We start from the raw sequence: 15,801 nt of genomic DNA, 5'->3' as shown, positions 1-15,801 counted from the left end.
ACTTAAATCAGCTGGGCAGCCTCTCAGTACCTGCAGCACAACCGTGAAAACTAGAGGTGGTATCCACACGTATTAGAATAGTTTTGAAGGTAATATACATATGGAACAAGAAAACGAGTTCCTAAGGCCTCTGTAAATTTCAGTTGTAAACTGTGTTGCCAAGGTGTTTTTTCTGTTTGGGCCCTTATCCATCCTAGGGCCATTAGTGGCTCTGACTCACTGTGGTGACTGCATGGGCTAAGCCCAGTCTGACTTGGGAGGCAGGATGTGAGTTTAAGGAACATGATATGAGCTGGAATTAGGCAATCTGGGAATGCTAATATCTGTATCAGCATATGATGTTTTTTCTGCATGGTCTCCTTATTTGCAAATAAAATTAACAAACACTTCCATCTGTTACTTTTAAAGATCTAACAAGATGGTGTAATTTTTTTTTTTTGAGGCAGAAAATCTCACTCTGTTGCCCCGGCTAGAGTGCTGTGACCTCAGCCTAGCTTACAGCAAACTCAAACTCCTGGGCTCCAGTGATCTTCCTACCTCAGCCTCTTGAGCAGCTGGGACTACAAACACCCACCACGATGCCTGGCTAATTTCTTCTATTTTATAGTAGAAATGGGGTCTCCCTCTTGCTCAGGTTGAGTTCAAGGGATCCTCCTGCCTCAGTCTTCCAGAGTGCTAGAATTACAGGAGTGAGCCACTATGCCCGGCCAAGAGATTGTGTAATGTTTCGACTCTGCTTTCGTGATTAAGAAGAGAAAGAGACAGTAAAATTAAAGGCCTGGCCCATAGAGGACACTAAGGCTGCTGTTTGTTATTCTTGTGTATCAGAGTAGCCTGTTCTGTGTCTTTCTCCTCTTCTATCTTAAACAGATTGTTTTAGAGAAACAGAAAATGTTGTTCTACTTCTGTTTCACATTGTACATGGAGTCTGAGGTTCTGTTTTAGTTCTTAAGTATTGACTCCTTTAATTTCCAAATATCAGTGTCTTGTATTACGAATAGCCTTGGTGTATGGACCAGATCCTTAAATACTTGAAGTGCTGTTTGTGTTGTGCTTAAGAACTGTCAGTTAAGTGTGCCAGCTGGTCATTCAGCGGGAGTGGCAATCCCTTGCCTAATATGGTTACCATGTTTCAGAGTGTAGCTTCTGCGAATTATTAAGGCTCTTGAAATTGATTTCCTTTTCAGAAATAGATTTATAAACTGATTTATAACCAGAAAGGTCATTTACAATGTGAAATGGAAGTGTAAATGGTATTTTTTTCCTGTTTCTTTCTAAAAGAAAATCCTTTCAAATTACAGTCCTTAGATTGATTCTTGTGCATGGATTCCGAGTGACAGGTTAACTTTACGATCTGAGTTCCTGTCAGGTTGTATTATCCAGTCTGATTTGTGTTTCTGGGCTATAGTGGCATAGTTCACATGTGAGCCAGACTGACTCTGTGAATAAATCAGACTGTCGGAGAAATAGTAAACATGTTTTATTTTATAATTATCATTTTCCTAGCTTATAAAGTGACTCTCCTCTGATTTTGCTTCACAGTATATATATATATATATATATATATATATTCAGAGGATTTAGGTTAAATTTTCTCTATATAATCAGAATTCTGTTGTGTTTCCCTGTAACTTACATCACTTGTTTACTGATGATAGTACCTTCTATAGGGACCTGATTTCATTTCACTGTGTGTGGATATTTCTTCATTTCATCAACAAAAGGTGTTTTTTGGAGGTCCTGAAAGAGGTCTGTGGCTGAGGCACCATGGTATACTGAAAAGAGTGTGGTCTTTTGGAGTTAGACTGTTTAGATCTGACTCTACTGCTTATAACTTGTATGATTCTTGAAGAAATTGCTCAATCTGTCACCCTTTATGTCCTCATTTATGAAATGGCAGTAATATATTCTGTATGATATTAATGGATAGTGAGGATTGCCTGAGATGGTTTTATATGTAAGTGGAGATAACCATAGAAAAGAATATATTCCTACTGTAATCTTGCATCACTCTTGTATGTCATTGTTTTTCTTTTAATGTGTTTGGTCTGGGCTGTGAATTTCATCTCCTTTTCTGAGTTTGTTAACTCATAGTCTGTTCTCTAATTATTCTATTTTTCTATCCCTAGATTAAGTATGATACTCTTATTAAGTGTAGACATCCACGTATAGTGTTAACTAATTGTCAGTGTATATATACTAAGTTGATTCAAAAAATAATAGCTTCAGACCAATGTCACTTTTTAAACATACTTAAAAGATGTTCTTGTTAGTAATAAGAGTTGGTTAGTTTTATAAATACTTAAAAGACTAGGATATTCCTTAGTCTTAGTAATATTTTCAGTTTAACTTTTTATGATTTGAGAATTCTTGTGATTCTTAGAGTATTTTCTTTATAAAATATATACTCTACAGATTACAAATTATAGTTTAGGAATTTGAAATTTCACTGATTCAGAATTGACCTGTATTTTGGTTTATTTAGGAAGGTGACATGCCAATTCATGAACTGCTCAGCCTTTATGGTTATAACAATGCTGTTCGACTGCCTGAAGAAGATGATGAAGAGGAGGAAGAGGAGGAGGAGGAAGGTGATGAGGAGGAGGACGCCGAGAATGACGACAATAGTGGTTGTAGTGGGGAAAATAAAGTAAGTTCATAGACGTGTGTGTTTAAGAGTCTGGTCTTTACTCTTGTTGAAGTTAAATGAATGTTTCTTAATACATTCATTCTGATGACTTTTATAATCTTTACTATTTCTGATAGTAATACCTTTAAATGTTAAAAATTAAAATGTTAAGAGAAATACATAATATTAAAAAAGTTGGAAATCCACGCTTGAGAGGTAATAGTTTGGTCTTTTCAAGATTTCTTCTTTTTTCCCCCCAGAGCTTCTTCTAAATAATTTATGCCAGCATTTAAAAAATAAAAGCTGCCTTTAAATACTAAAGGCTAATTGGCAGTTCTATACTTATTTTTACTTTATTTTGAAGTGTTAGATTAATAGAAGAGGTTTAAAGATGGTATGAAAAGTTTTTGTGTATTCTTCACCCAAATTCTCCTAATGTTAACATCTTATGTAACCATGGTATAGTTATCAAAACTAAGAAACCAACACTTGTACAGTACTATTAACTAATATATATAGATAGTTCAGATTTTACTAGTTTTTCTACTAAGGTACTTTTCCTGTTCAGGAGCCAACCCAGAATACCATGTTACATTTAGTAATTCATTTTCATCTTCTAGTTGTATTTAGAAATGTAAACATTACAGCCTTTCATCTCCAACAGTTTTTTTTTTTTAATCTTAAAGAAATTGAATTTATTCTTCTGCAGGAAGAGAATATAAAGGATTCATCAGGACAGGAGGATGAAACTCAGTCTTCCAATGATGATCCATCACAGTCTGTTGCTTCTCAAGATGTCCAAGAAATAATCCGTCCACGTCGATGTAAATATTTTGATACAAGTAAGTATTATTGGTTGGTATACTTTGAATATAATTTATATTACTTTATATATTACCTTAATGTTTTTCACTATTCTTTTTGAATTCATTTATTCTAAAATCTCTTTGAATAGTATTTGGGTTTTTTAGTACATTGTTTAGCCATGCCAGGGTCTTAATGTGAGTGAACATACTATAGTAATTGTTGTGTTACATACTACTTGACTATGTACTTTTGTTTCTTCCCTGCCTGTTTTTAAATGTTTGTTTCATGGTCATCTTTTTTATTTCTCATAGTCTTTCCCATAGTTTTCATTTTCTGCTTTGCCTCTTAGCTGCTTTTAGGTATATCCATAGCATTGTTTTCTTTAGTCTTCAGCTCCTAGGACTAAAGAAGTAGTTAATTCTTGAGGTAGGATAACATCTTCACAGAAGAGCCTCCCCTAATGTTTTTTCAGTTCTGATCTGGTGAGAGATGGCCAGTAGTCACGGCAGCGTTTAGTGTACATAGAGTAGAACCTCTAAGTGACCATGCGGGGGCCATAACAAACTGGATAACATACAGAGGTGAGCATCATGAGGAGCTGGGCCTTCATACGTGTGATTCACGTCTCTCTGGAAATTAGGTCAGTCTGAGGTGGTTGGTGTAGGGAGGTCGTCAGCCATGGAGGTTCCACTGTATTTTAAATATTTGCTTGTTTCACTCTGCTCTACCATGTTTTAGTCTAAGACAAGTTGTTACTCTAGAGCAGTGGTTCTCAACCTTCCTAATGCCTCCTAGTGCTGCCACCCTTTAATAAAGTTCTTCATGTTGTGGTGACCCCCAACCATAAAATTATTTTCATTGCTACTTCATAACTGTAATTTTGTTACTGTTATAAGTCGTAATGTAAATATCTGATATGCAGGATGTATTTTCATTGATACAAAGGGGTCGCAACCCACAGGTTGAGAACCGCTGCTCTAGATGATAGCTCTTTGATAAGAACAAGTCTGCTACCGTTGTTATTAGTTTAAATTTGTGTTCTAAATTTTTGTACTTAACAAAAAGAAAATCACTTGGAGAAAAATAACCTTATGAAATAAGTAGTCAGGTAATAATTGATTAAACATGGCTACTAGTGCTTTGCATGAATGATTTGCTGTATACTTTGCTTAGAAGTGAAATAGTATTGCTAATAATACTTTTTGTATGATTACACAAGTTTTGATCAAAAATCTAGTTTAGGCTCAGCACCCGTAGCTCAGTGGTTGGGGCTGATGGGTTTGGGCCAGCCTGGGCCTGCTAAACAACAGTGACAACTGCAACAACAAAAAAAGAGCCAGGCCTTGTGGCAGGCGCCTGTAGTCCCAGCTACTTGGGAGGCTAAGGCGAGAGAATCACTTAAGCCCAAGAGTTTGAGGTTGCTGTGAGCTGTGACTCCATAGCACTCTACCAAAGGCAATATAGTGAGACACTGTCTCAAAACAAAAACAAAAAAATCTGGTTCAGAGGAAAAAATATTATTATAGGGAAGAATTACTCTCTAACACAGGTAATTGTGTTAATTTTAAGTTTGGGGAGAATGTAGTGGTATTTTTTTCCTTTAGCTAGACAAAGAGCAAATCCATTGCCAAATATTGTTTAATAGTGGGATGCCAAGTGACTGCTCTGTCTCGTGAAGCAATGTTTATTTTATACTTATAATTTGGTGATTCAAGTTGTTATGTATGTGTGGAAGCTATGCACGTACCTCCTCTCTTAATTTTTCCATAGAAAGAATTAATTTCTGTATGTAATGTCCTTTTCAGCATTTGTGTGTCATTTTAGATTTGAGAAGATGCTAACAATCTAATAGTATTATATAAATAACATTCTTATTCTGAGGACTAAACAAACAACAACTTGCCCATGCTCAGTAAAATGGAACTGCAGAAACTGGATGTCTACATGCATGCATCCCTCGCATCTTCCTCAGAGAGCCGTGCTGCCGTGGGTTCCTAGTGTTACACACACACACCCTCGCATCTTCCTCAGAGAGCCGTGCTGCCGTGGGTTCCTGGTGTTACACATACTAGCATCCCTCCTGCCTTCCTCAGTAACCAGTGCTGTGGGGTTCCTAGTGTTCTGAGGAACTCTGGAAAACCAATACTTTGTCCTAACTCTCAATTTATATGTAAAGAAATTGAGATCATATAATACCTTCTATGACTAGGTTGTTATAGCAGAATGAATATTAGAAACATGTTAACTTTGACTGCAAATGAACTCTTTGCTGAAGTTTTTGTAGGAAACCATTTTATGAGAATGCAGTTACCTAGAAGGTTTATGCTTTTTTTGCTTATTGGTTTCTGGCATCTTTTTTTTCTTTCTTTTTTTTTTTTTTTTTTTTTTGTGGTAGGGTTGATTATTTGATTAAAGATATCTTGGTCTAACTCATTGGATACCTTCGAGCATATCTAAATATTTTAAGTAGATACAAAATAATCTACAGGTATATAGATGTGGATAGGATAAGCAATTGTTTTATAGTATTGGTGTCTTATTTATTCTAGATAGTGAAATAGAAGAAGAATCTGAAGAAGATGAAGATTATATTCCTTCAGAAGACTGGAAAAAGGTAGTTAGAATGATATTTTCCCCAAACTTAGATAAGTTAATACTTAAAAAGACAAGCCTAATTATTCTCTTACTATGTGTATTGATAAAGTCGGTGTAATCTTTCTGTGACATTTGTTTGGTAAATGTTTAGACTCCCCTTTAATACATCTAGGTGAGAGGTATCTTTTTTTTCTTTTTATAAAATAAAATGTCTGTGGAAACAATTGAAACTTATTGAGAAAATGAGTACTCAAGCTAAGATTAGAAATCCAAATCCTGAGCTGGTCCTAACCTAGTGCTGAGTTAAGCTTAGTTACCCTATAATCACATACGTGTTTTGTTTTATGTATTATGGAAAGCAGGTGTAGAGGCTATGATATTTATTAAGTAAATTTTGCTTGATTAGATTTCAAATTACCTACCCTGTATTCTTTTATAAAGGGAAAAATCTCAATGATTGAATTCAATGTAGTTATTTATAATTGTTAAGTATATTGTGTGAAGAGAGAGATTTGGCTTCTCTGTACATAGTTAATTTCCATATTAAATCGAAAAAGATAATATTGACATTAGTTTTTAATTATAAAATTATATACCAGTATATAATTAATCATATGGTTAAGTTGAAGAATAATTTTAGGTTGTTGCAAAGCAACTGACCTCTTAGGAAAAGTCTGTTGAAATATTATGAAAAATTGTTTAAAACAAATGATTGTGTAGAAGAAATAAAGGGAAAAATCTCAATGATTGAATTCAGTGTAGTTATTTATAATTGTTAAGTATATTGTATGAAGAGAGAGATTTGGCTTCTCTGTACATAATTTTAATTTCTATATTAAATCGAAAAAGATAATATTGACATTAGTTTTTAATTATAAAATTATATACCAGTATATAATTAATCATATGGTTAAGTTGAAGAGTAATGTTAGGTTGTTGCAAAGCAACTGACCTCTTAGGAAAGTCTGTTGAAATATTATGAAAAATTGTTTAAAACAAATGATTGTGTAGAAGAAATGATGTTGCTCTTGGTGGAAGATTGATCACCTCACCTACCTTACCTTACGTCAAACAAAACTCCATTAAGTTTGTCTTCTTGCTAGGCCTGATTTGAAGTTTAGTGTAGTGGGTGGTGCTGTGGTTTAGTGGGTAGGGCACCAGCCTCATATACTCCAGCACCGGCCAAACTGCAACAAAAAAAATAGCCAGGCATTGTGGCAGGCGCCTGTAGTCCCAGCTACTCAGGAGGCTGAGGCAAGAGAATCGTCTAAGCCCAGGAGTTAGAGGTTGCTGTCAGCTGTGACGCCATGGCACTCTACCGAGGGCGATAAAATAAGACTCTGTCTCTTAAAAGAAAGAAAGAAATTTAGTATAGAAATAATCATTGTGCTTTTTAAGTCAAGATTGTTTAATTATTAGTTAACACTGAGATTTTTCCCTGTTTTTTTTTTTTTTTTAATTGGCTCAAAGTTGTCTGGTTTGGGATGCCTCACACAAACTAGAAAAAAGAATTGACTCTCTTGCTGGTGATTTTCAATATCTCATATTTTGAGTTTCTGTTAGGAAGAGTGAACTATGCAGATGAACTTCGCCCGGGCTACTAAGGGTTCTAGGTTTCAGCCAGAGTTGACTGCTCTGTGGGTTTCCAGAGGGGTATTTCCAATAGGCATTCATTGCCTTCCCTAGCAAAGATATGGGGAAGCCAGATAATTTTTAATAATTAATGATGTAAATCGAAAGAGTGGGAGAGGAATAGTTTTCTACATTCAGTAAATGATGAATACCTGTTGTTTACATAGCTGTTAAGAGATAGGGACCCCTTTTCTCAAGGATCTCATTTTTGCTGTAGGTTGGAGGGACATCCTGTGAAAGGTATTGTGTAAGTACAACCCAAGTGAATGCTTTATTAGATGTTTAATGGAATAAAACCAATGAGAAGCTGTGTAGATGTTAAAAGAGAGATGTCAGTGTCATGGGTTAGAATGGCAAGAGATGACAAGCTCAGTGTGCAGTGTAGTGTGTGTTGTGGGTGTGTGCGGTGTCTGTAGTATGTACATGTGCAGTGTGTATGATGTGTGTGCACAGTGTGTGGGGTGTCTGTGGTATGTACATGTGAAGTGTGTGCGATATGTGCGTACAGTGTGTGGGGTGTAGGTGGTATGTACATGTGAAGTGTGTGCAATGTATACATGCACAGTGTGGGGAGTGTCTGTGGTATGTACTTGTGAAGTGTGTGCAATGTGTGCGTGCGGTGTGTGTGGGGGTGTATGTGGTATGTAATGTTCAGTATGTACGATGTGTGTGCACTGTGTGCGTACAATGTGTGCGCTGTGTGTGGGGTGTCTGGTATGTACATGTGCAGTGTGTACGATGTGTGTGCACAGTGTGTGGGGTGTATGTGGTATGTATGTGTGAAGTGTGTGCGATGTGTATGTGCAGTGTGGGGGTGTATGTGGTATGTACATGTGCAGTGTGTACGATGTGTGTGCACAGTGTGTGGGGTGTCTGGTATGTACTTGTGCAGTGTGAAGTGTGTGTGATGTGTGCATGCGGTGTATGTGGGGGTGTATGTGGTATGTAATGTGAATTGTGTATGATGTGTGTGTGCAGCATGTGGGTGTGTGGCGTGTGTAGTATGTGTGTCCATTGTGTGTGCTGTGTGCAGTGTGTATGGTATGTGTGCAGTATGTGTTAATTTGAATAAGTGTTCAAACTGAAGATGGAAAACAGGGATCACGAAAGTTACTATTTGGCCAGGCCAGCGGCTCATACTTGTGATCCCAGCTCTGTGGGAGGCTGAGGCGGGTGGATTGTTTGAACTCAGGAGTTCCAGACCAGCCTGGGCATGAGTGAGACTCCCATCTCTTCTAAAAGTAGAAAAACTATCCAGGTGTGTTGGTGGGCACCTGTAATCTCAGCTACTTGGGAGGCTGAAGCAGGTGGATCGCTTGAGCCCAAGAATTTGAGGTTGCTATGAGCTATGATGGGCAGGGCACTTTGGCTTGGGCAACAGAGTGAGACTCTTGTCTCACACACACACAGAGTTATTATTTGTGTGACCTGTTTGGGCAGGTGTTCTTCAATTCAGTTTTTATCTGATTTTCTGCATCATCCAGAATTAAGATGAAACCTGCTAGGAGCCTTGGGAGTGTGTTCTATGCCACACTCAAGGTTATACATGGTGTATCTCTCTCTTCAGCGTATGTTATTTTGATTGTCTTAATCAAATAGAGTATTTGATTACGTGTTCAGTACTTTTTTTTTTAATGTACAAACAAAAGCTCAGAGGGAGAATATGGGGGGAGATGAAGTTTTCATTGCTAGGGGTATCAGCCCAACCTTTCTCAGAAAAAAATTATGCAGTGTATAGCAAGTTGGAGTAAATTCAGATTGTTTTCTTTCAGTATGAATGATTTTGTTGTAGTAAATGGTGGTTGGAATTCAGAGATTCATTTCTTTAAGGCTTATAGGATAGAATTGGATTTTTTTAAAAACTAGGCTAGCTTTGAAATCAAACTTGAGTTTACATTATAACCCTAAATCTTGCTGATTGTGTGTTCCTGAGAAAAACTTTCTGAGTTTCATATCCTCACATGTAATAGGGGAATAGCAGTGTCAGCTTTATAGGGCTTGATGAAGAATAAAAGGAAATTACATGGAAGATACCTTGTACCTAACGATCTTAAATCCTTTCTTTTACCTACACTATAGAACAAAAAAAGTATTCTGAACTCAAAGAAAATAAAGTGCTTTATCTTTATACTAGTCTTATATTTTTTATATTTTCATTCCTGGCCTTATGTTAGTCCCTTGGAGTAGGTCGTCCATAGTAGGTTCTAATTTAGTTGACTAGAATGATCCAGATGTTGGTATTTTAGAAGTGCCCCAGCCAAGTTTGATAGTTGACAATCTGTTCTTTGGTAGGCACAGGTGAGTAGAGTTATGAGCGGCACACAGAGTGCCAGTAGAGGACTCTGTGGTGGAGTTCCTGTGTGACAGTGGAGAAGGGGTATCATATGTGGTACTTTTTGGAAAACTGATGAAGAGAGAGACTTACTTGGCTCGGCACCTATAGCTCAGGCTACGGCACTATACACAGGGGTTAGCAGGTTCAAACCCGGCCTAGGCCTGCCAAGCAACAATGACAACTACAACAAGAAAATAGCCGGGCACTGTGGCAGGCACCTGTAGACCCAGCTCCTGGGGAGGCTGAGGCAAGAGAATCTCTTGAGCCCAAGAGTTTGAGGTTGCTGTGAGCTGTGACGCCATGGTACTCTACCGAGGGCAACAAAGTGAGACTGTCTCAAAAAAAAAAAAAAAAAAAAAAGAAAGACTTGTTTTCTTCTGCAGGTGTGTAGCAGCACCTTACTACATAGAACATGTCTTTGATGTTACACTTGGTAAAGTGAGACCCGGATATCAATATGGGTTAACAGGAGAAGGAGAAGAACTTTTCAAATACTGAGAGTTATCCAAACTTTTCTAAACCATGGTTTTGTGTCTTTCCTGCCCAAGTCATCTTTTTTAATATGCCTGTAAATTTGTTCTTAGCATTTAGCCACCAGATCAAAGAGAGTCTGTGTAATCTGGGCTGTTTCCTAGGATGAACAAGTCAGACTGTGACTAACCACTTAGCTGTTGTGTTTGGACTTTCATGGGTTTGGCCTCTACTGAGTAATTTACATAAATCCTCTACCATAAAGCTCTACTTCTCTGACTTAAGTATAATGTCAGAATCACCTGGAGAACTTGTGAAAATGCTAATTGCTGAGCCCTGTCCCCACACTTTCTGGCTCTGTCTTTGGGGAAGGACCTGAGCATTTACATTTCAAGCAGTTGCCGGGGACACGGGAAACATGCTGTAAGACCACAGTCTGCAGTGTGGGTGCTCTGAAAGTATCTGAACTTGACTTTCTCTTACTAGGTGTTTTGCAGTTACCTTATTAATAATCAGAATCCACTTTTATTTCTCTCTCTCTGTATTTTGAAGTACAGTTTGTATTGCTTGTTTACATTGCATTTCACCTCATTGTTACTAACATTTCTGTCCAATCATATCCAAGCTTTTATCTATTATTAACTCATTCATTCTCACAATACACCTGAGGTAGTTAATTGGTTGAATCTGTATCTCCTGACAGAGAAGCCAGGAGCAGTTCACTAAGAAGATGGTAAAGCTAGAAAATGGAGATAAAGTCTGTGTTACTAGATTTTACTAATGTTTTTGTTATTTTTAAAATAGGAGATTATGGTCGGCTCCATGTTTCAAGCAGAGATTCCAGTGGGCATTTGTAAATACAAAGAGAATGAAAAAGGTGGGTTGTTAGTGAAGTGATAATAGCTGAATTTATGCTTTCAAAGTGATGAAATGTTACTTTATATGTAAAAATGTGGTAAGAACACAATAGCCTACTATGTAACCCTGCATTATTTCTGTAAGAAGAAATACATTTACTGTTTTTCCAGTTTTGTCCATAAAAGTCCAGCCCAAACAGAGAAACAGCAAATGCTTCTTCAATGACTTATTTATTTCTTTCCCCCACATTCAAATGTGCTGTGAACTTTACCGTTTTCTAATCTTTGTTAGCAGATTATTTTATATCACTGGGAGGTTTAAAAACAAATTTCAGAGTAAACAACTGATATAAAAAGCATATTTACTTCTTAAACTTCCAGTATTAAAGGAGAGGACTTTGATGTTTATGAACGTCATCATTTAGAAAAGCATCTTACTAAATTTTATATGATTTTCCCCCCATTTTATCTAAAAGTCCCTAAGGTAAGTCATACTTTTAATAATTTAAAGTACTTGAGGACTTTTTTAAAAGTCTGTTCAGATTATTCACTTGGATGGGTTCCAGAAAGACTGCTGTGCTTTCATGAGTTCATGTGCAGTATGACATCACTCAGCGCTAGAAACATTTCTTCATTTCTTTTATTTCATTTTCTCTCCACATATCAACTTCACATATGTAAAGCTGTTTGGAGTTAGTTATAGGTGTCTTTTGTTACTTATTTCTCCGTAGCATTCTCTCTAAAAACTTACCTTATATTCTAAGTGTGCACCTGCTCTCAGAGCAACCAGCAGGTTAGAGGCAGTCAAGGGAACATCACTGGCCAGTAAGTTTACATGACAACAGAAATGTTTTAATACATCTTTAAATGTTTAACAGCGTCCATTTCCTGCAACATACAGGAACACAGAAGTCACTAGTAGGGAGTGACCTTGTTACGTATTGGAATTCTGTGCGTATGTTCTGTGAACACATTGTGACTGTGTACAAAAATAAATTAAAATTAAGTTAAAATTTAAACTTTATATATTCTACTTATATGTTATTAATGGTTAACACGTTTCCCATTGAGTTTTTTCTTTCTGCAAATAAATGAAAAGCCAAAAGACATTTGTTCCTTTTTATTAAATTTTTTTAAAGTTTTGGCTATGAAAGTAGTGCTTATCTTTGAAAATGCATTTAGTAGATGGATAGGAAACATCTTAGTTGTATAGTATCTTCATATTATGGCTAAAGACAGTTTTAATTATCTCAATATATTTTATCTTTTATTTTAGTATGTTTGTATTCTTAAATATCAGCAGTGTAAATCCTAATCTCTAATTTTTTATGCTTTTAATTCTGGCTTAATGTTTTCATTTTTAACGTGATTTTTAGAAGGTGATTATAGGTACGTAATTTTTTTAAGGAAAGGGTATGATTTGTGAAGCTTTCTCATTTTAAGAATCTAAGCATATTCATTTGTGTAAGGGTCAGACTAAGTGTCATTGCATCAGAGGGGTCCCTGTAGTACAGAGATTTTCCTCAGCCTTTGTGGTTCTAGAAATTCAAACTTTTGTGTTAGGATATTCAGAATTTGCCTCCACCTAGGGTCCCTTATGTACACAAGCCAAATTTATGAAACTGCTATATAAATCATACTGTCAGAACTCTGAAAGCAGTGTGCTGATTTGCACGGTTGGGGGGTGGAGACTAGAAAACCTGCTAGACAAATTCTAAAAGAGCTGTAACACTGGTCCGTGGCTTCTGTGGAAGAAAGTTCACAGGATATTTTTCATTACTTTGGTGAGCACTCAGTTTTTATAATAAGAGTACTACAAAACAGGGCGGCCCTTGTGGCTCAGAGGAGTAGGGCGCTGGCCTCATATGCCGGAGGTGGTGGGTTCAAACCCAGCCTCAGCCAAAAACTGCAAAAAAAAAAGACCTACAAAACTAAGATACCCTGATTTCTTTATTGTCGGGATCTTTCTCTCTTTTTTTCTCTGGAGGAATCAGTTGACAGATCAGAATAAGATTTGTTACAGAAGCATTCCAGGCAGGTTCCTTTGAACCTGTATCTGTTTTGTTTGCAAAATCTCTGTAGCTGGAAATTTAGTAATGGCTTCTTAAATTTATATAAATTATCAATTATACGCCACATGACAGTATTGTAGCGATTTGTTTATTCCTCTTTGTGTCCTTGATACTAACCAGGTCGATCCTTGCTGCATAAGCACTTAGTAAACATTTGGTGACTGAGTTAGTAGGTGGGTACAGAATGGTGTGAGCAGAACTGGTACAGACTAAGTAAACTTGGATCACTACCTAGATGTTTCACCTTGGACTTGTTACTTTTTCTTTTCATTGGTAAAGTAACAAATAGTATTTATTTGCAGAGCTCCTGTAATAATTTATGGGCAGCACTTAGCATAGTGTCTGGCATATTAGTAAGCGCTCAGTAAGTGGAATTAATATTCAACAGATAATTAATTTTACCCATTATGTTAGTTTTTATTAATGAGATTTACAGAAAGCATTACTTGATGCTCTTTTGCTTACCAGTGACAAAAATCCCATTCAATTAGCTTAAGCAAAACAGTTTCCTGGGCTGCTTAGGTGGGACTCTGCAGGTCTGGTTCATGCACCTCCTCATGCAGGGGCTGCAAGGGCTCCTGGGGCATCAGGTGTCCTGCCCTGTCTCTCTCGCCTTTGTTGTCAGATGGGCTGAGATGGCTACTGGAAGCTCTTCACTTACACTTTTGGCTACAGAGCCAACAAAAATGAGAATTTCCTCCTCTCTCAGAGCTCCCCACTGACTCGTCTTGAATTACATACCCAGCCAGAAGTAATCACTGCGAGAGAGATGAGTGCTCTGGCTTGTCCTGGCTTATTTATTTTATTCCTGGGACTCCAGGGGGTACTTACTTTCAGCCCTACCCAGACCATGTGCGAAAGGGTATATTTCCCAAAGAGATGCTGGGCTGATGAAAAGCATTCTACTTAGTAAGGGGATTTTTCAAAGTTCGTGTGTTTTATTATTTCTCCCATGTGCTAAACCACGGAAGCACTGTGGGTTTGTGGAAGGACTGAATGGGGAACTCTGGTGAACAGCCTGTGATGCACAGGAAAGCCCATCACCGAGTGTTACCTGCCAGAGCTGGCCGCAGTGTCAGGCTGGCAACCTGCTAGGTAGACTGAGATTAGATGGGCTATTTAGGAAAAGAACAAAAAGGCCCAGGGACAGACACGATTCACCGAATCTCAGTTGCAGTTTCGTGCTTTACCTGACAAATCTTAGATGGCTAGGAATTATTAAACAGTGAATGCCAAAGGACCATGTCAGTTATTTCTGATGAATATTTGACAAATTATTTTTAATTCTTTAGTAACTTACTGAAAAATGAACAAGTACGGTGCCGTTAGTTGGTAATAGAACTGTTGAAACAGGCAGTTAATTTAACCTGTGTATAGGAAAATCTCAGTCAGTCAACTTAAAAGTCCATGTTATTAAACACAGCGACTTTGGTTAAGAATGTGGCAATTTCTATTGTAAACATTATTATTAAACCACAGTGCTGATTATAGATCAGAAATCAGTAGAATTTTTTACTTAGGCATTAAATATGGAATAAAACTTCTTTTGGTAAAAGTGGCAGCTAATAAATAGACTTTTTTTCACTGGGAGTTAATTTTCCAGGTTGGGGGGTTTTGTCATGGGGAGTTGGTCATGGTCTGGTCATGGGTCTACCGTAGGGAGTCTGTCACCGTGTCTGGTGGCTTCCTGCATCTGTCTCCTTGCCCTAGTTCAGGTGCATAGTAACCTCCTCCCACTGCTCAAATGCTTGCCCTGCCACCACAGACAAACAGATGCTAAAATTTGATGACCAGTTTTGCTTATTTGACAACCTTAAATGGATTACTTTTGCATGTAAAATTATATTCTGGATAATGAAATAGCTAAAGTGAGATACATCAGTGTGTTGCTGCTGAAAGTGTGGTCCAGAGAACAGTATCATCAGCTTCACCTGTGGATTAGTGGGACCTGTGGAGAGGCCAGTCTCTCACCACCGAGCAGAATTTATGCTTCTGCCAGGCACTGTAGAAGCACTTTGATAAGCTAAGGTGTAGTGTATAACAAACTCTTCCTGAACTCTTTTATTCATTCGTAATTGTATACAAATTATGTCTTCCAGGAATATGAGGTAGGTATATTTATGGTTGCTTTTAAAAGGCCTAATATTTAAGGCTGGCAGTTGACTTAGAATTAAGTAGTTTCAGAAGATTCCATTACATTTCAATAAATGTGATTTTTCAAAATCCACCTTATTCATGTCAATTAAAAGGTAATTTTTTTCTTTCTTTTACCATTATAGAATTTTTTCTTTCTTTCTTTCTTTTTTTTTTTTTTTTTTGGAGACAGAATGCCACAGCATTGCAGCAACTTCAAAATACTGGGCTTGAGCAATTCTCTTGCCTCAGCCTCCCAAGTAGCTGGGA

The 15,801-nt window shown here is 37.2% G+C and overlaps 1 protein-coding gene and 1 pseudogene across 3 annotated transcripts in view; one reads left to right on the top strand and one right to left on the bottom strand.

The window, feature by feature from the left end:
• The window catches only part of MIER1 (MIER1 transcriptional regulator), a 66,994-nt gene that overhangs the window by 32,569 nt on the left and 18,624 nt on the right, over positions 1-15,801 (top strand). For all 3 annotated transcript variants that reach the window (XM_023509825.1, XM_003784239.3, XM_012801771.2), the window contains 4 exons: positions 2,486-2,650; positions 3,339-3,471; positions 5,986-6,050; positions 11,274-11,346. In XM_023509825.1, coding sequence (XP_023365593.1) covers positions 2,486-2,650; positions 3,339-3,471; positions 5,986-6,050; positions 11,274-11,346 — 436 coding nt within the window. The remainder of the gene's footprint in view (positions 1-2,485; positions 2,651-3,338; positions 3,472-5,985; positions 6,051-11,273; positions 11,347-15,801) is intronic.
• Positions 13,007-13,060, bottom strand: LOC111723309 (annotated as a pseudogene).

Source organism: Otolemur garnettii, unplaced genomic scaffold (assembly GCF_000181295.1).
Source record: "Otolemur garnettii isolate 467f Iridium unplaced genomic scaffold, OtoGar3 scaffold00010, whole genome shotgun sequence".
Lineage (NCBI taxonomy): Eukaryota > Metazoa > Chordata > Mammalia > Primates > Galagidae > Otolemur > Otolemur garnettii.
The sequence above is the reverse complement of the archived record's forward strand: the minus strand, read 5'-3'. Positions and strand labels throughout refer to the sequence as shown.